This window comes from Triticum dicoccoides, chromosome 3A, assembly GCF_002162155.2.
Source record: "Triticum dicoccoides isolate Atlit2015 ecotype Zavitan chromosome 3A, WEW_v2.0, whole genome shotgun sequence".
In the NCBI taxonomy this organism is placed as follows: domain Eukaryota; kingdom Viridiplantae; phylum Streptophyta; class Magnoliopsida; order Poales; family Poaceae; genus Triticum; species Triticum dicoccoides.
In genome coordinates, this window is record NC_041384.1 from 67694521 (window position 1) to 67714535 (window position 20015).

The 20015-nt window shown below is 43.9% G+C and overlaps 2 protein-coding genes across 2 annotated transcripts; one reads left to right on the forward strand and one right to left on the reverse strand.

Annotated features, from left to right (window-relative positions):
• Window positions 1-957: 957 nt before the first annotated feature.
• LOC119267202 (protein ALWAYS EARLY 2-like) lies at window positions 958-8808 on the reverse strand. The gene is made up of 16 exons (XM_037548559.1): window positions 8578-8808; window positions 7314-7456; window positions 7070-7174; window positions 6917-6979; window positions 6570-6647; window positions 5840-6017; window positions 5383-5754; window positions 4877-4960; window positions 4633-4781; window positions 3881-4156; window positions 3613-3794; window positions 3248-3530; window positions 2364-2549; window positions 1819-2043; window positions 1585-1722; window positions 958-1492 (listed from the first exon to the last, which is right to left on the reverse strand). The coding sequence occupies exons 2-16, from the start codon at window positions 7419-7421 to the stop codon at window positions 1301-1303; spliced, it is 2619 nt and encodes an 872-aa protein (XP_037404456.1). The 5' UTR covers window positions 7422-7456; window positions 8578-8808; the 3' UTR covers window positions 958-1300.
• A 6242-nt stretch (window positions 8809-15050) lies between these two features.
• On the forward strand, window positions 15051-19797 carry LOC119267203 (uncharacterized RNA methyltransferase BH0687-like). The gene is made up of 11 exons (XM_037548560.1): window positions 15051-15718; window positions 15808-15990; window positions 16620-16729; window positions 17475-17583; window positions 17710-17865; window positions 18165-18280; window positions 18405-18571; window positions 18811-18941; window positions 19028-19168; window positions 19294-19310; window positions 19404-19797. Exons 1-9 carry the CDS (start codon window positions 15119-15121, stop codon window positions 19133-19135), a joined length of 1680 nt encoding a protein of 559 aa, XP_037404457.1. The 5' UTR covers window positions 15051-15118; the 3' UTR covers window positions 19136-19168; window positions 19294-19310; window positions 19404-19797.
• The last annotated feature ends 218 nt before the right edge of the window (window positions 19798-20015 follow it).

Sequence of the window (20015 nt, forward strand, 5' to 3'; positions counted from 1 at the left end):
TGCATCATCACACCGCCGCATAGTAAGTGAGTTGATGTGGCGCAACTCCTCACCACGGCGAGCGGCTGCCTTGCGACCGCGTCTTTGTCTGCAGCACTGGCGGTCGCTACCCTCACGTCACTGTCCTCACCATGAGCAGCATCGCATCACCACTTTGCAGCGACAACTTGCCGTCGTTGTCGCAGCGCAGCGGTGCCCCTCACAGTAGCAGCATCCCTCCGTCAACCGGGGTGGAAGAAGGTAGGAAGATAGAGGAGGCTTTGCGGAGAGGAGAGAAGGTTGGAGAAGGATCGAGGAGAGAGGAGGATTTACCCCGATTCAGAGGAATACGACTCGTCAGAGGAAAATGATAAGATTTGCGAGGATGGGCGGTGGTAGGGCCACAAGGACACGTGTCAATGCCTCGAGGAGGCTTACACGCGTTGTAATCAGCCGGTTGTTTATAAACGTTTTCCAATTTCTTATGTTTTTGGTAGGACGGTACTTCTTTGGATAGCTGTGTTTGTCACTCTGAATTTCAGTACATATATACTGAAACGCAATAGTGCAAGGGTGTAGCTAGATCTTAATCAACTAAGATTTAACCAAGTCTCGGTTAAGACATCATCATGTTAGGACAGATACTTTTCCGGTTAAGACATCATCATGTTAGGACAGATACTTTTCCTGATAGATGTGTTTGTCACTTTGAATTTCAGTACGCATATACTGAGATGCAATAGTACAAGGGGGTGTGGCCAGATCTCATGAGATTTAACCAAGTCTCAACCAAGACATCATCATGTTTAGATACAAATAACATATAAAAAGGAAAATACCTAAAAATGTAAGATCTCAAGACAGACCACACTAAGATATACAAACCGTCTGAATTTGTATCGAGGTAAAACAGAGGTAATAACATATAACAAAATTCAGATGTCTGAATTTGTATTGAGGTAAAAAAACGGAGGCCCAGTTGCAATACAGGTATTCTTATTGTTTCTGTGAGTAATGAACTGTTCAGTTCTGCACGCCAAAGCAGACCTACCCTGAAGGGTTTATTCTATACACAGAGATTACAAGCGAGCTGGACAATTGATCCAGCAACACATCTATGCTACGTTTTCTAGTCAAAACGCTGCATTTCTAAGCTAATGTCGGCAGGGCAGAGAGTTGAGCTTACTCCAGATGCCCTGATTTGCCGTCACAAGTCTTGGTAAAGTCACCCAGAATCACCGAGGGCCGGCTGCAAAACCGTCGCCTTTTGAACCCAAGGGCCGCGCCGGAGGACCCTGGGTGTGCCCTGCCGCGGCTGGGACTACATTGCCAGAGCTGCATTGCCAGATGTTGTTGGCACAAGTGCTAGTATCTGGCTCTTGACGACGGCGATGTAGCTCTCTATCTCGCTGTAGATCGCGAGGTTCTCTGGACAGCTTGGGCGCAGCATCGAAAAAGCACGCTCCAGCACACCTGCTATCTTGGCAGGCGGGTGCCGATGCTCGCTCAGGTCCTGCGCGTAATTGGACAAGGACAATGAAGCGAGATATAAACTATAGTAACCATAGATCATATGGTAGGAGATGGGATCTGTGGACATTTTACCTTGATTGCAATAACTGTAGCAACACAGTTCTCTATCAGGGTGGATGGAAGCTGGGCATCATCAAGAGTAGACTCAGAATCCAGGCTTATACATGGTGTTGCTTCTTCCCCAGATTCATTACCATTTCCATAGCTTGCCTAAGCAACGGAAATCAAACAACATATTGAGTCTAAAAATACAATGATACCGTGATTGCACAGAAGTTGAGAGTTGCCAGAAGGACTTGAACTTACCTGCATGACTTCACCAACCATCTGTTTGGCTTGTTTAAGCGATTTCTGGACAAATGCAGTAACATGAGAATCCAGTTCATCACTCTGACCACTATTGTTGTTTGAGCGACCCCTTGATTGTAAACTGTCGGCGGCGGACTGAAGTGGGTGGAATGGCGGCAGTGTAGATCTACAAATGGTGGTACTCTTGCTGGGTAGCAGTTCACCGCCCACAGAAGATGAAGCCTGTCGATAGATAGATTAATCAGAACTAGCCCTGAAGTACTACTACAATCACAAGTAATTGGATTTTATAGAACAGTTCGAGGACCAAGCAGTATTTGATGTCCACGATCATAAATATTACCCCCTTCCAAATTTGCTTGTCTTGGATTTATCTAGATATATCTAGACAAATCTAAGACAAGTAATTCGGGACGGAAGGAGTATACATTAGCTTTAACTTACATACAAGCACGGCATATTCAACTTTGACTAATAACTACGCTCCTTAGAAAATATAAATTTGGACAGAATAAAACCTTATGCTGTTCATCTGATGTTACCTGTCGACTACTGGACGACTCAGGTACGGAAATGTCATTCATGATATTACCCCAGCTCTCCTTTGAAGTAAGCTCCGGAATGTGCTCAAAATCCGGTTTGCGGTGTGCATTATTTGAGAGGGAGCTCCTCTTCTTGAGATCGTCAGGCAGATTATCCAACCAGTTTACAGGCATACAATCAGTGTCCTGGAAAAGAATAAGTTCAGTTATGCATTTCTGGGTATAAAAATATATCATTCACCTTGAGATTCTTGAATGACTACATCAAGGAAGTACATGTGCTTCTCATGATAGGAATATAACTAATAGGATTATCCAACCAGTTTACAGGCATACAATCAGTGTCCTGGAAAAGAATAAGTTCAGTTATGCATTTCTGGGTATAAAAATATATCATTCACCTTGAGATTCTTGAATGACTACATCAAGGAAGTACATGTGCTTCTCATGATAGGAATATAACTAATAGGAATACATAGCAAACGTGCAATGGTTGCATGCCAAATTACAAAAAAGTAATTGGTACTCCCTCTGTCCGGAAATACTTTTTATCCATTTCTAGGACAAGTATTTCCGGACGGAGGGAGTATGTATTAAAACCACATCTACTGAAGGCTGTCGCCAAATTAGTACTTTTCAATGGAAACTGCTTAACATGGTCATAGTCATTGTATGTCAAGGACCAAAAGCTTCAGCCCACATTGGAAGGGTAATCATGTTTACAGACTAGGAAAGCTTATTCTTCCTTTCCACAGTGCAAAACTAATAGCTGACCTCTTCTGCCACATAGATAGACGGCATACTTAATTTCTAAATGTCTAATTGCCTACAAAATGTAACAATACTGATAATTGTTGAAGAAAATAAAAATAACAAATACATACCTTAATTATATCAACACCTAGATCAGGGCTATCAAACTGGACCTTGTAACAATCCCGCTCCATGATTACCACTCTACCATCAGCAAGTTCTCTGGTACTCGGGTGACGAACAATGACATGCTGGCCAACTGAAAAAGGCCGAGCAAGGTCTGTTGGTAGAGAATCCCGCAAACCATCACTTAGTTCGGCATAGTATTTCCTAACGTTTTGTCGATAATCCTCAAGCTTTTCCTTTTCTACCGCCAGGAAATGATTGGAAAAGCGACGGGGCTTGCCGAGAGAACTGCAGATAAAAAAATCTTTCAACATATATGCAAACAGACAAAGAAACAATGCTACAACTTCCAGGGTTTGCAAGTTAATACCTTCGGATTGTGCTCCACTCAGATCGAGTGAGCCTTGAAAGATGGCTCAATTTTGCAAAATTTAAGTAGTTCACAAATTCATTATTCATAAACCATGGATAATCAACTGCGCTGTAGAACCACTCGTATGTACACCATCTACGAAGTGATTCAGATGACAAGCAATGCAGCAATTTCTTTGCCTGAAAATAGTGAACACTTGCGAGTTAGGAGACATATCTCCCATAATAATATATAAATCTGCAGCAATGATAAATTATAAATGTACCTGTAAATTATCGGCACCTTCATTGCAAAACACATAGTTTTTTTTGCATTGTACTTTGGATTTTCTTTTGCTCTTCCTTGACATATTTATTTGAGGGTCAATTTCCATCGGTGCATCAGGGGATACTTCAGCACAAATATTTGCAGTTGATTCAGGTATATCTATTGCTTCTTTCTCAAAGTCAGAATTCAAGGAGGGCTCCTCCGTGGTATCAAGCTGACATGCTTGTGGTATAACTGAAGTATTACCAGAACTGATTTGTTCTTCAGCCAGCACCTGTGGGAAGAGTATGACAAAATGGAACTGCCATTAGACTAACTGGAGTGATAGTGAAAAGAACACAAATATGTTTACGGTTTTTTAAGGTCCACTTCAAAGGAATAACCACAAGGAAATAGTGGGAAAATTGATAACAAATGGACGCCCAATTGGAATCCCACAAGGGATGACATCCCATGAATAACAAGCATAAAATTTTATGAATGTACTGATCAATTGCATAATAAAGTTGAAATACAAGAATGGTAAGCATCTAATTGAAGAATTAAAACATCTTTCAAACTGTAAATGCCGACAGCATGAAGACAAGTACAACTACTAGAAGCTGCCACAGAAGACAGCTAGCTCGAATTAGGAAAATCAATGAATTGACTTAATTTTATGTTCTGTTACTTCTGTATGAGTCGGAAAGGGACCTTCTAAAATTTGGATTCACAGCATGCATACATAGTTAAATATTCACAATATCTTACCTCTTCATCTGGTAACTTCTTTCTCCTTTTTTTCCTTTCCTCTGAAGCACTGGAATCACTATCTTGCTTCGTTTGTTTAGATTGATCGACAGGAGAAAGCCCTTCCTCCTGTGTGTTAGATGATGCAGAAATTCTCTTTCCACATGTACCTGGATCATTAGATGGAAAAGGGAAAGGATAGGCCATTAACAACATTCCTGAGATAATGTAGTTGGAAAGATGAATTAGGAGAAATTTGACGAACCTGAAGGACTATTAATCTTGGCCTGTGACGTTTCATTGGGCACAGTCACCAGACTCTCCAACACATCTAAGACCATCATCTCCTCTGAAAAAAACAGTAGTCAGAATGTTACACTGCTGATAATTATTAGTAGTACTAAGCATTGCTAATGAGGGTTAATCGCATGTGACCAGGAAGCTATGCTGAAAAGCAATTAGGCAGCAGCAAAAATTAAGTTGTTGCTCATTTAGACTGTGTTTCCTTGGCCAGCTCATGGCTCTGAGGTTCGGACAATAAGCTAGAGTGGTTGCCATACTATTTCGTTTGTTTTCTATGCATCTGAACTGGCAGTTGAGTCTCCATCTCCAAATAAGTACACATAAATCAGACCATTTTATGCATCATTTCAGAAATGTATCATATCACAGTATTCACGACTCACATGACACATGATTGCTAATTCCAGAAAGAAGCTCTCTGTTTGTTGCCAATGACAAGGCAGAGCAACAATTTGTTTCAAAGAATACCTGGAGAAAATAACCGACTAAGTCTCTCATAATCAGATAAGTTATGCCCTTCTTTTTTAGCCACCATCGTGGCACCAGGCTCAACTTTGCTGGTCTGGCCTTCGTCCATGCTTTGCTGAATTCTTCTCTTCTTCAAATTTAAATGTTGCTGGGACTGAGATATCTCAGTATCTTCAGTTCCTTTGATTTCCAAGAAAGTCTGGCCCTGAACAACCTTTGCTTCAGTGATTCCTGAACTTCCATCAGGAGAGCTTCCATCATTATTTATCTCTTCATTAGCCTTGATTGTAGCATTGATGTCCAAAGGAAGTAAAACTGGTACACGAGGAGTACGTTTCCGAACAGGATGTCTACTGATGTACCTGACAAGTTCTGAAAATAAAAAGAACATGAAACTATCAAAACTACGTTTAAGGGGAAACAAAAGGACATGGCATATTTGCCTTGCAATACTTGCCTCCATGGTATCTTTTCTTGAAAGAAGATGTAAAGCCAGCAATTCTCATTTCCTGATCTGTGAAGGCGTTGTGAGGGTTAGGTGCTGCATTCTCTTTTTGCCATGCAGCTTCTCCACGTCTCCGTCCCTTCCCAGATGATCTAACCATCTGATCAGTTTCTCTATGACTTGGAGATTCCTGCCAGTGGCAGAGTTATATTAAGTTTTATGCTAGTCAAATTCAGAAGTAGGTCGAATTCCTTATAAAGTTCTATCATTCGCCTCGCTTTAACACTTATTTTCTATGCTGTATTTCCTTCGCTAACCACATGTTTGATGGATAATCATCCATTTGTAGAAAATCATACTTCAGAGCCTACTAAGTGCAAAGCACGGTTCAATGGATGCAATGTCAAAAGTCACTCCAGAAGTTAAGATTAGCACTCAAGGTTAGTAATAATCATCATCACTTTAAAACTTGTCTTACAGTCGCCGCCTTTTGCACTTAGTTGACTGTACATTTCATTTTTAGTTAAATAGATATTGTAGAGCCCTCCTTACAGTATCATATCGGACTTACAGGCAACACTAGAACTGAACTATGAAGAACCAGAATAATTATATGGTACAAACATTCACATGTTATGGAACCAACCAAAAAGAGAGATAAAGTACAGGGATTTCACATAACCAGATACATAAGTAAACAGCAGTTCAAATATCCAAGACAAGTAAAACATCAAAATCTTACCAAAGCATTGTCATGACCAGCAGCCAATGCAATAAATCCCCTGGCAGTACCTTCACGCTCCGGAAGAGATAAGAAAGTCTACAACAAGAAACGTCAGTCTATAACTATTTTATTAAGGTTAATTGATCAAATTAAATCATGCCAATTTAAACAATGATCATAGTGCAAAACATCACTGCAGGCTGAAATATACTACAACCAAAATTTCAATAACCTCCAGATATTTAATAATGCCCTGTTCTCTGTAAGCAAATTATCGTCTTGGTTTGCTGAACCAAGAAACTGTAGAAGATGCATGATAATAGTCTCTGCAACTAGGACATTAATACATTAGAACAAATACTCACCCGATGCACATAGTAAAGAGCTTCTACAGTCTCTGCCGATTTGCTGCTAACTACTGCACTGATCTGAAAAGACTCAACAAACAGTTTTCTGTTATGCCTCAGAAGGTACTAGGGGAGAAGAAAATCAGAGAGATGGAAATATGAGATCCAAACCTTTTTCCAATTCTTTCCATGCCGCCGGTAGGCTTCATAAAAGTGCATCAGCTCATCCTTGTTCCAGTGGGGATCTAAGTCTGGCCTCTTCCTCTTCTGAGAAATCTAACATTTGGGTGCAAGAGAAATAACAGGTGAATAACATATTATTTTAGAGTGAAGAGAATGGGGAAATGTGGTGTACTCGTGCTACAACTACCGGTCATCTTAAATGAATCCATCATCAAGTCCTGCTATGTCTTACTTTAAGTTTCACATTGCTTGAACTAGTTGGATCCTCATGATGCTGTCGATCCTCGTGTCTTTTTATTGTGATCTTGTGGATTGTCCGAGAACCTTTTGCTGGACCCATTGAAATCGTCCTTGAATTGAGACCACCCAATATTGCTGCAAGCCAGAAAAGCAACCTCAGTATGCAGTAGTTTATGATGCATATACTTAATACCTATGCAGTTACACAGTAATCACTAGTCAGATTTGGGCAACGAGGTTATCAGCTTCAGGGAAGGAAACCATAATGAAGAGTTCAACCCAGACCTACTTAAGAACCGAAGCTGAAGAGGATTTCATTTAGAAAATCCACACTTCACAAGCTTTAATCAGGCAATCACACATACTTTGAATCTCCTAGCCATGTTACTGCCCAAATTTACACAAATGTTCATGGAATCTACCCGGCTGTGCAAATTCTAACGCGACAAAAGACCGAAAACTCAGAGAAGATCAAACCACTCACGCATCCAAATCCGCCAGAACTGAATTGTCCGACGAACTGTAACAAAAAAGATGAATTTTGATGGCCTATAGCCAAAACCCTTGGCTGTCCAAAGCAATGTAAGAAACAGCGAGTTAGATAAGATCCACAATTCGATAGCAGAATTAATCCACGACTGGAAACGAAGTAGAGAATTGCTAAAATAAATAAATAAATTAGCAGATGCTAATCGGAGAGGCAAGGGGAAACATGCGACAAAAATCCAAGCCAAAGTCGTAACAGCAGATAGCGGAAACGCAACCCAGGGAACATCTCATCAGAGATCGGGACGCACAACAATCACGGGTGAAATCCCCTCAGAACCTCAATAAACGAAACGACTTAGACCCATAAATCTCAGAGTTCCAAGCGCGCAGGCAAGCCTCGCAACCAAATCTTCGACGGGAACTGGTTTAAAAACCGGAGCGGCCGAAGCACGCATCTGCTCATGGAGAAGAGACCATCTAAAACGCGCAAGTCACAGGGCCGCAAAATTCCCCATCGCATCTTCTCCGAGAGCAGCCCAAAAACGGCCGCACAAAACTCCCAGACGCGACCGAACCACGGAGCGAGCGAGAGAGGAGAAATCCTCCAAGGATGGAGCGAAAACACGCCAGGAGATGAGGAAGCGAGCAGCAAAAACAGCGGAAATCCCAGCCGGGGAGGCCCCGGCCGCCGGCGGGAGACCCATCTCGCCAGAGATTACGCGGACACCCCACGAAATTCCACCAACCAATCCGCGGACGAAGCTCACCTGCCTCGGATCTGGGGAGAATCGGGCCCGGGCAGCACCTCACGCGCAGCTCGGCGCCCCTGCACCGCGCGCGGAGACGACGGTCGACGCCTTGGACGGAGCTCCCCGCCTTCGCCGCGTCCGCCGGAGAGAGGACCCGCGCCGCCGCTAGGGCTCCTGGGGGTCCCCCGCGGCGGAGGCTGATCGGGGGCGAGGGTGGAGGAGGCGGCGAGTGGGCGAGGTGGTCGGTTGTGTTTGCCTGCGGGAAGGTTTGGCTTGGCGGGCGCAGGATACAAGTAGCGGAGGAGAAGCCGAGCAGGGAAGGGAGCGGCCGGTGGGAGGGCGGATGTGCGAGGTGGGCGGGGTTTCAGGGGGGTAAACGCAAGTTTGCCCGTTTGAAAATTAGGGTCTGGGACGGAAGTCTTGCTGTTTCAGTTTCGGGAACGCCGTGCCGCGTGGGCCTTGCTGGGCCGCCGTTTCGGCTTCGCAGGTGTTTTTGGTGGGGAGGAGAAAGCAAAGCACAGGGCGATTAACCCTCAAAAAAATACAGGGCGATTGTGTCTTTTCTTTTTGCGGCGATGCCCCCGTGCTAGATGGTTATTATGTTATACTTGGGAGTTTTGAGGGCATGTCTGGTTCATGGCCGAGCAGAGCTTTCCCGCGCTTTCTACCGCTAAACCACGGGAAGCCGTACGATGTTCCTGGGACGATTCCGTTACCAAAGCCGTTATATGATTTGAAAATATGAGAGTATACGACAAAGTGAGGAAGTGGCCTTAAAGTATGACACGTTGCGACAAAAAGCTATGAATTAAATCGAGCAGAGCTTTCCCGCACTGTCTAGCGCTAAACCGCGGGAAGCCGTACAACGTTCCGGGAACAATTCCGTTGCCAAAGTCGTTATGTGGTTTGAAAATGTGAGGCTATACGACGGAGTGAGGAATTGGCCTGATAAAGTGTGGCACGTTACGACAAAAACCTATGAAGCAAACAATACCCACCCAAATGCGTGTGGCAAAGCAAAACATGACTACGGAACAAATGCGCCCTACAATTCAGGAGGCTATTTAGAAACTACAAACTTTTATTTTATTAGGGCACTAAGTTGTTATTCAAACACGTCCTAAAACTTCGTTGACAGGGGGGATCATTCCTCTTTTCTCGTTCTCTCTCGAACGTTGCCTCTAAGCTTTCCTTTCTCGTTTCCTCAACTGACTCCTCTTCCTCTCTTCACCGTTGGCTTCGCCGGCCGGCTAGGAGGGTGGATATGCGAGGGGGTAGGGTTCTAGGGGGGTAAATGTAAGTTTGCCCGTTTGAAAATTAGGGGCGGGGATGGGAGTGTTGTTTTAGTTTCAGGAACACTGTGCAACGCGGGCCTTATTGGGTCGTCGTCTCGGCTTTGAAGGTTTGGTGGGGAGCAAAGCGCATGGCGATTGTGTGTGTGTTTTTGCGGCGATGCCCTCGTGCTAGACGGTTATTATGTTACTTGGGGATTTTGAGCGCATGTTTGGTTCATGGCCGAGCAGAGCTTTCCCGTGCTATCTAACGCTAAACCACGGGAAGCCGTACAACGTTCCGGGAACAATTCCGTTACCAAACCCGTTATATGGTTTGAAAATATGAGACTATACGACAAAGTGAGAAATTGGCCTAATAAAGTGTGACACGTTACAACAAAAACCTATGAAACACAAACAATCCCCACCCAAACGTGGGTGCCAAAGTAAACATGACTACAGAACAAATGCGCCCTACAATTCATGAGGCTATGTAGAAACTACAAAGTTTATTTTATTAGGGCAATAAGTTGTTATTCAAACATGTCCTAAAACTTCACCGACAAGGGTGGTGGGGGGTCATTCCTCTTTTCTCGGTCTCTCTCGTCTGTTGCCTCTAAGCTTTCCTTTCTTGTTTCCTCAACTGACTCCTCTTCCTTTCTTCACTGTTGGCTTCGTCGGGCGGCTAGGAGGATGGATATGCGAGGGGGTAGGGTTCTAGGGGGTAAATGTAAGTTTGCCCATTTGAAAATTAGGGGCGGGATGGGAGTGTTGTTTTAGTTTCAGGAACACTGTGCAACGCGGGCCTTATTGGGTCGTTGTCTCGGCTTTGAAGGTTTGGTGGGGAGCAAAGCGCATGGCGATTGTGTGTGTGTTTTTGCGGCGATGCCTCCATGCTAGACGGTTATTATGTTACTTGGGGATTTTGAGGGCATGTTCGGCTCATGGTCGAGCAGAGCTTTCCCGCGCTATCTAACGCTAAACCGCGGGAAGCCGTACAATGTTCCGGAAACAATTTCGTTACCAAACCCGTTATATGGTTTGAAAATATGAGGCTATACGACAAAAGTGAGGAATTGGCTTAATAAAGTGTGACACGTTATGACAAAAACCTATGAAACACAAACAATCCCCACCCAAATGTGTGTGCCAAAGTAAACATGACTACAGAGCAAATGCGCCCTACAATTCAGGAGGCTATGTAGAAACTACAAACTTTATTTTATTAGGGCACTAAGTTGTTATTCAAACACATCCTAAAACTTCACCGACAAGGGAGGGGTCATTCCTCTTTTCTCGTTCTCTCTCGTCCGTTGCCTCTAGGCTTTCCTTTCTCGATTCCTCAACTACTCCTCTTCCTCTCTTCACTGTTGGCTTTGCCTGCCGGCTAGGAGGGTGGATATACAAGGGGGTAGGGTGCCAGACGGTAAATGTAAGTTTGCCCGTTTGAAAAATAGGGGTAGGGATGGGAGTGTCGTTTTAGTTTCAGGAACATTGTGCAACGCGAGCCTTATTGGGTCGCCGTCTTGGCTTTGAAGGTTTGGTGGGGAGCAAAGCGCATGGCAATTGTGTGTGTGTTTTTTTTTGAGGCGATGCCCCCGTGCTAGACGGTTATTATGTTACTTGGGGATTTTGAGGGCATGTTTGGTTCATGGCCGAGGAGAGCTTTCCCGTGCTATCTTAACATTGAACCGTGGGAAGTCGTGCAACGTTCCGGGAACAATTCCGTTACCAAACCCTTTACATGGTTTGAAAATATGAGGCTATACGACAAAGTGAGGAATTGTCCTAATAAAGTGTGACATGTTACAACAAAAACCTATGAAACACAAACAATCCCCACCCAAATGTGTGTGGCAAAGTAAACATGACTACAGAGCAAATGCGCCCTACAATTCAGGAGGCTATGTAGAAACTACAAACTTTATTTTACTATGGCACTAAGTTGTTACTCAAACACGACCTATAACTTCACCGGCAATGGGGGGAAGCATTCCTCTTTTCTCGTCCTCTCTCCTCCATTACCTCTAAGCTTCCCTTTCTTGCTTCCTCAACCGACTCCTCTTCCTCTCTTCACTGTTGGCTTCGCCGACCGGCGAGGAGGGTGGATATGCGAGGGGTAGGGTTCTAGGGGGTAAACGTAAGCTTGCCCGTTTGAAAATTAGGGGCGGGGATGGAAGAGTTGTTTTAGTTTCAGGAACACTATGCAACACAAGCCTTATTGGGTCATCGTCTCGGCTTTGAGGTTTGGTGGGGAGCATGCACAAGGCGATTTGTGTGCTCTTTTTTGCAGTGACGCCCCCGTGCTAGATGGTTATTATGTTACTTGGGGATTTTGAGGGCATGTTTGGTTCATGGTCGAGCAGAGCTTGAAGTTATTATGTTATCAGGGCTTTCTACCACTAAACTACGGGAAGCCATACAATGTACTAGAAACAATTATGTTACCAAAGCCGTTGTATGATTTGAAAATATGAGACTATACAACATAGTGAGGAATTGGCCTAATAAAATATGACACACTGCGATAATAACCTACTGCCTCCGTCTGGATTCTCGTACTATTTCCGAGCGGAGGAGTATGTAACAAGCAATACCCACCCAACGTGTGTGGCAAAGTAATACGTGACTATAGACCAAATGCCCCCTATAATTCAAGAGGCTATGTATAAACCATGAAGTTATTATGTTATTAGGGTAATAAGTTGTGATTCAAACACATCCTGAAACGTCACCAACACGGGGGAGTCATTGCTCTTTTCTCATCCTCTCCCATCCCTTGCCTCTAAGCTTTCCTTCCTCGTTCCATCAACCGTCTCCTCTTCCTCTCTTCCTTGTTGGCTTGCTTCGACCGGCAAGGATCGAGGGTGAAAACGGCTCGATCCCCTGATTTGATGTGTCTATACTCCTCCCTGTATTTGCGCCCCTAGTGTTTGTTAGGTGTTTACGTGTCTCTAATACACAAGATCATTTTTCCTTCTTCCTTTCTCCACTCATATCATCCATGGTTGTTGGATTGAAGGATTTGGTAGGACTGCAAGGAAGAAGATCTGATGCCCTATGCCGTGCTTGGGCTGGCGTTGTTGTTGATTCTCGGATCCGTATCCACCTTCTCTACAAGCTGACCAACATTGTGGTGCTAGCATTTTTGGATGTGGTGAGTTACTGGACCCGAGGTCTGGTTTCACGTTCTTTTCCTTCTTCTCCCTTTGATCCCCTTTTATTTTTCTCCACTTGGGTTCATGCCGGTTGTTGGGCTCTTAGCTACATTTTTCTAGCATTTATCATGCTTCATTCTCTCACTACTCCCCTGGAGATCCAACCAGGATGGCTTGAGACATTTGCATGATCTCCTTTCTTATTCCATGGCTTGGGTCTCGGTTCCTCACAATGATATTTTCTTCACCGTCTCATGCATGCATTGGGAAGAGGCCATCATTCTCCTCTATTTTTTCATCTGGCCCGGGGGCCCTACGATGGCGGATTATCAGGGATGAGGGAGGAGGAGGAGGCGAGTGAGTGAGATTTGTCGATTGTGTTGCTTGTGGCTTGGCGGGTGTAGGATACAAGTAGAAGAAGGGCATGAGGGGGCGAGCGTGGAAGGGCGGTGGGAGTGTTGATATGCAAGGTGGGTAGGGTTCCAGGGGGTAAACATAAGTTTGCCTGTTTAAAAATTAGGGGCGGGATGGAAGTGTTGTCTCAATTTTGGGGACGCCGTGCGACGCCGGCCTTGTTGTGTTGTCGTTTCAACTTTTGAGGCCTTGTCGGGAGCAAGCACAGGGCGATTGTGTACCTTTTTTTTGCAATGATGCCCCTGTGCTAGATGGTCATTATGTTACATGACAACTTTGAGGGCATGTGTTGGTTCGTGGCCGAGCAAAGCTTTCCCGCTCTTTCGACTGCTATAAAGCGCAGGAAGCCGTACAACATTCCAAGAATATTTTGGTAGCAATATTGTCACATTGTTTGAAAGAAAAAGATGTGTCTATGCCAAAGTGAGATGGTTTGCTAAAAAAGTGTGACACGTGACGACAAAATCAGGGCAATAACAAGTAACCGTAAATATCCGTTAAATGTACGTCCGAATAAGACATGGATAGGAACCAAACGTGCCTTATGATTCATGAAGCTATAATAATTTCTGGAATATTTTGGTTAGCAAAGATGTTACATAGTTTAAAAAATGGCGGGTATATTGCAACATTATGCAGGCTTCTAACGAAGTGTGACTCGTTACAAAAACCCATTGAAATAGACAATAGCCCTAAATGCATACCAGATACGTGGCAAAGTAAAATATGAGTACATATCAAAATGTGCCCTAAAATTCAAGAGGCTACCACAAAATGGATGACGTATGTGGATCTGTAAAGAGCTCATCAGAAAGGTAGGGGGAAACATCCACATGAAAAAGCAAAATGAGGTGAAAGAATGAGGAGGAGGAGGGTAGTAAACTTCGCCGAATGACGATGAAATAGTCGTGACGTCACTTGAGGGGACATAAACTTTAAGGCGGGGTGGGGAAGGAGGCGCCCGCTGGGCCATCGGTAAAGGGCAAATAAACTCGGAGGCTAGCGTTGGGGGATGTTGTCAGAGGAAGATGGAGGCGCTACTCTCAGTCGCTATGTGGAGGAGATCGAGGCATGCGCCGTCACCTCTCGATTGATCAATAGGGAGAGATGGGGCGGGGGAGGGGGGAGGGAGGGTCTTCCTGACCTCTGGAGACATGGATTGTTCCCCCGCGGAAACAGCACGCATTAGGTCGGAAAACCACCAGCCGCTATGCGACCAAATGCGTTGGTGGGCTTCCCTGGGTGCATTTGACGCTTTGACTCGTGGGTTCGGCGTATGGATTGTGACGGGGAGGGGGCTACTGGGCTACCAAGCGGGCCTTAATTGGTTTCGGGTTTTTAAATCCGTCTCAACTTTTCCCCTATCCTTATCGAGTTACTAAATAAAATTTTATTCTTTATAGTAAGCTAATAAATGCTAATTCAAAGAGCAAATCCATCTTTAGTATGCAATTAGTGAATCATATTAAATTCGCTAGAATATTAATGCAACCCGAGATTACATGGCTTGGGTAGTGCACAATTTAGCGCTCCAAAAATGATCAGATATTGCAGTTCGGAAGGGTCCGAACTGCAAATTGCCACCGCTGTGGTGGTTTGCTAACTGAACAGTGGGCCCGTCGTGACAGAGTGGTTACCACCATCCTCGGCTTCTCTGCCGCGCCATCTCCACCGTCCGCCGTCAATCCCCACCGCGCCACAGCCGCCGCCCACATGGCCGCGGCCGGCGCCTTCTCCCCCCTCTCCGGCACCCTCCTCCGCCGCCGCATACCCCTCCACCATCACCGCCGCTTCCTCTCCATTGCAGCCGCTGCCTCGGAAGCCCCCGCGCCTGCCCCCGCCCCGTCCCAGCCGCCGCCGCCGCCGCCGCGTCCTCGCGGGAAGGGGTACTTCCCCAAGAAGAACGAGATCCTCGAGCTGACATGCGAGGGGCTCGCCTTCAAGGGGAAGGGCGTCTGCAAGGTCGACGGCTCCTCCTTCGTCCTGCTCTGCGACGGCGCTCTCCCCGGCGAGCGCCTCGTGGCTCGCGTCCGTCGCCTCCGCCGCGGCGCCTTCGCCGAGGCCTCCAAGCTAAAGACCCTCTCGCCCCACCACGACGCCGTCGAGGCCCCCTGCCCCCTCGCCGCCGACTGCGGCGGCTGCAAGAGCCAGTCCCTCGCCTACTCTGCGCAAATCCACCACAAGTACGTCCAGGTCCGCGACTTGCTGGTAAATTTCGGCAAGTTTGACCCCAGAAAGCTGGAGAGCTCGGATTCAGATGCCATCCTTAAGCCCATCGTGCCGTGCGATGAGATATTTCGATACAGGAACAAGGTGAGGTTTGAGACTTTGGGTTTGGGCCTTTGGGGGTTTAGGAAGGGTTTGGGGTGTGGGAGGTGATGCATTTGCTGCCATGTTTGTAGATGGAGTTCTCGTTTGGGACGAAGAGGTGGATGAAAAGGGAGTGGAAGGAGGAGAAAGAGGAGGTGTCTAAGGGGGAAGAGGTGGAGACTGATGGTTATTCACTTGGACTCCATGCACCAGGGTTCTTTGACAAGGTGCTTCATGTTGAGACGTGCTTGCTGCATAGTGAGCCGGCAGATCAGGTAATTAACTGGTTGATGAGAATGTACTGGATTTGCTTCCTGAAAAAAGAGTACTGGATTCAATATGTCAGTACCAACTTTAATGTTTTTGATTGGTTGTTGATGTCGGATGGTAGAGATATATAAATCATATTGTTAGCTTGGTGGTAGCATCATACATACTGTTCTGTCTGGTTAGCTTGACGCTCTAAAGCTAGGCTTTTGATTCTCTGAATGTAAGTAATGTATTGCTATATCAGATAAAATGCACACATGCATTGCTAAGATGATTTTGCTTATATATGCTGAAGTATATTTCTTAAATCTATCTGTTCAACTCTTAGGATCATTCTTCACTTCAAGTCTACTCTGCTGATTGTGTCAAAGCTAGACTAGTTGTGCCATATTTGCATTGCAAATGCTATGTTGTTGGGGAATTAGTGAGCTTGGCTATATTTCTGGGAGCATCGTGTTACCTGGTGGTGGTAGCAGTTTGGTGTAGCTTGGTTTGGTTTTGTTTGTTTGTTCACTATCTTTTGGGTGTGTGATTATGTTACTGTACTATCATTGAACTGGTGAGCACATAGCACATTCGTTTTTGGTGTTTGATTACAGGGAGTGTTGAATTGATTAATTGCTAATTTCCATAGGTTCTTGCAGTTGTTCAAGGAAGTTGGACGGATCCGGCTCTTGGCCTCACGCCTTACGATGTCTACAAGCACACTGGGTTTCTCAAGCATCTAATGATACGAACTGGAAGGTATGGTGGCCCATCTGATTGTTTTTTCCCCACTTGACCCAACAGTAATGCAGCTGATGCTGTATATATCACTTTCCATGAATCTGGATGTGCGTTTTGATTCATAGTATATGATATTCCCTCCGTTCCATAATGTAATGCATATAGATTTTTTGAAAAGTCAAACCTAACAAACTTTGACCAAGTTTATGGAGAAAAATATTTACATCTAGAATGCCAAAAATATATCTTTAGATTCATCATAAGATGTAGTTTCATATTTTATATATTTGGTATCTTAGATATAAATAGTTTTCTATATAAACTTGATTAAAGTTTGCAAAGTTTGACTTTTCAAAAAATCTAAACGTTATTATGGAACGGAGGGAGTATCATATTTACTGTTTACTGCATGCAAATTTTATGCATAGTATAGTTGTAGATATATTAATATTATTGCCACAACATAACGACAGAATGGTACTGATACAATGCACTCAAACAAACCAGCATACCATAACAGAATAAATTGATAAAGTGTGAAATTTTCCGTTTTGTATCTTTGGCCTCATTAGCTGTTTGGCCATGTATTGATATCTAGAAAGGCATTATTTACAAATCTTTCAGTTAAAGAAGTATAGTTGTTAAGGCAGGGACAGGTCATGTTGTTTGCCACCAAACAAAGGAGCCATTCAACCTTTTTGTTACTTTTTGAGCAATCTTTTTGTCTGATGGACGCTTTAAAGATTCCATTTTTTCCTTTCAGAAATGTCAGCACTGGAGCTCCAGAATTGATGGTCAATTTTGTGACATCATGTTATAAACCTGAGCTACTGGTGCCTCTTGTGGATAGAATCACAAAAATATCTGAAGTGGTACATTATTGAATCTTTCCTGACATGATGTTTAATCTACTTGGCCAATCATATATCCCAGTAGAACTCTTTATGCCACAACTATCCTGGCTGACCAGTATTGATATTCATGTACTGCTAATGTAGGTAAGTGTCGTAAATAATGTGAATACATCTGTTGGCAATACATCCGTGGGTGAGCAAGAATATACCTTGTACGGGAAACCGACCATTACAGAGATGTTGAGAGGACTTACATTCCAGATATCTGCCAACTCCTTTTTCCAGACTAATACAAAACAGGTTTGTTTATGTTATAAATGCATGAATCAGAGCATGGTAACTTATTTTCCAATCATCATTGCAGCACACTATGTTTTTAGGCTGTTTAATTTCAATGGAAGCATGCAAATAGCTTTTAAAAATAGCATATACGAGGAGGTTGCATATTTACTCAGCTGAAGAAACTACTGAATGTTAGAAATATGATTGTTGAAATGAAGTCAGTTTCTGGTGGTGTACTAGCTGGATGTTTAGTACTTCAAATTTTATCAATATGTTCCCCATGTCTGCATATGAAAGTAGCATTGGTTTTCTTGCAGGCTGATGTTCTTTATAAGCTTATTGAAGATTCTGCTGGGCTTAAAGGAGATGGCTCTGAGATTGTTCTTGACTTGTTTTGTGGAACTGGAACCATTGGGCTGACTCTTGCTAGAAGGTAGGCTTCCTTGTAGTGGTAGCTATTGTGAGATAGCAAGTTAGCAACTGCTACCGACCACTGGCTAACTTCCATATCTGGTTAACATAAAACTACAGTTACTAAGCATTCTTCTTTTGCCCAGTGCAAAGCATGTTTATGGATATGAAGTTGTCCCTGAAGCCATCGCGGATGCCCAAAAGAATGCTCAGTTGAATGGTATTAGTAATGCTACATTTGTTCAGGGAGACCTTAACAAAATCAGCGAAACATTTGGCAAGGAATTTCCAAAGCCTGACATAATCATATCAGGTTTGTGTTCCTTGAATTTTTTGTAACTCTTCAGCACCAAAATTCACTAGTCTCCTGATTCTTCCTAGAAATTTTGTTTGAAAACCACAATTCTTTATGAATTTCGTCTCAAAATATTCACTAGCTGCTAATATCACCTTTATATATACATTTTTTGCTTGTTTGCTGAACTTATGCAACAAACATATAAATTCTAGTCTGTTTTGTTAAGACCTAATTTATGTCGATGAATTCTTCAGATCCTAATCGGCCAGGGATGCACATGAAGTTAATCAAGTGGCTGCTAGAAGTCAAAGCCCCTCGAATAGTGTACGTCTCTTGTAATCCAGCTACTTGTGCACGGGATTTGGACTACCTATGTCATGGCGTGGTATGTTCGCTGCTACTATTATCAGCTTTGTTATATTTTGGGGCCGCTGCAATGCTTAGCTGCTCCGTCAATGAATTTGCCTGCAGGAAGAGAAAGGCCTGAGTGGGTGCTACGAGCTGAAGCGTGTAATACCTGTCGATATGTTTCCCCACACTCCTCATATTGAGTGTGTGTGCTTATTGGAGCTGTGCTGATTTTCAGTTCTGTTCAGCTAGAGCCACCAGAAGGTTTTCATTTGCTTCCTTATCCTGCATAATAACTTATTCTTCTGCTCTTATAAGGTGTAACCATCCTTCTACTTGTGGTTCAGAGATTCATATTCTGAAATGGGGTACACCTATTTTTGATGTAGAGTATAATATCCACGCGGTGAGTTGTTTGATTTAACATTTTCAATATCGTTTTATCTGGTATGTGTGCATGCATAACTGAGGAACATGTTCTTTTTCCATGGATGATCAGGCATATCATACACGGTGGTTTACTGAAGCCATTTTGAAGTTAACCAGACGTGCTGATTGCTGAATGTATTGTTCGGTTAGCATATCTCAAGCAGAAGGGGCCCTGGAACTATGAGCGCCCTACAGAAGGACTCTGGGAAAATCTTCGACAGTTGTCGAGGTTCTGTTCATTGTTGCAGGCAGGGATGCATTATGTAAACAGTAAGAAAAAAAATGGATGAATTTGTCTGATCTCTTCATGATGGTGTCTAAATTTGCTTCCGGGACATCGTTGACTCCTCTCATAGCTGATGCTGAATCGTGACTCGTTCTCTGTTTAATTGAATTTTGGTTTGTGGTTGGCATGTACTGTGTACATTTTTTTCCATTTTGATTGATGGTCAAGTCGTTGAGAAGGAACGTAAGACCTGAGAAGTTAGAAATGCAGATGGTGGAGATGGAATCGAAAATGCCTTTTCCAATACTGGGCTGTACCTGTATTTTTGAGAAAACAATTAAAAAATAAAATCTTCAAGCGTCTTGACATGTGGTTGTGATCTATTGTACCTAGAAATCTCCATGTTTTCATACGTGGTGCACAAAATAGACAACGGAATTGCTAATTCGCAGTTGC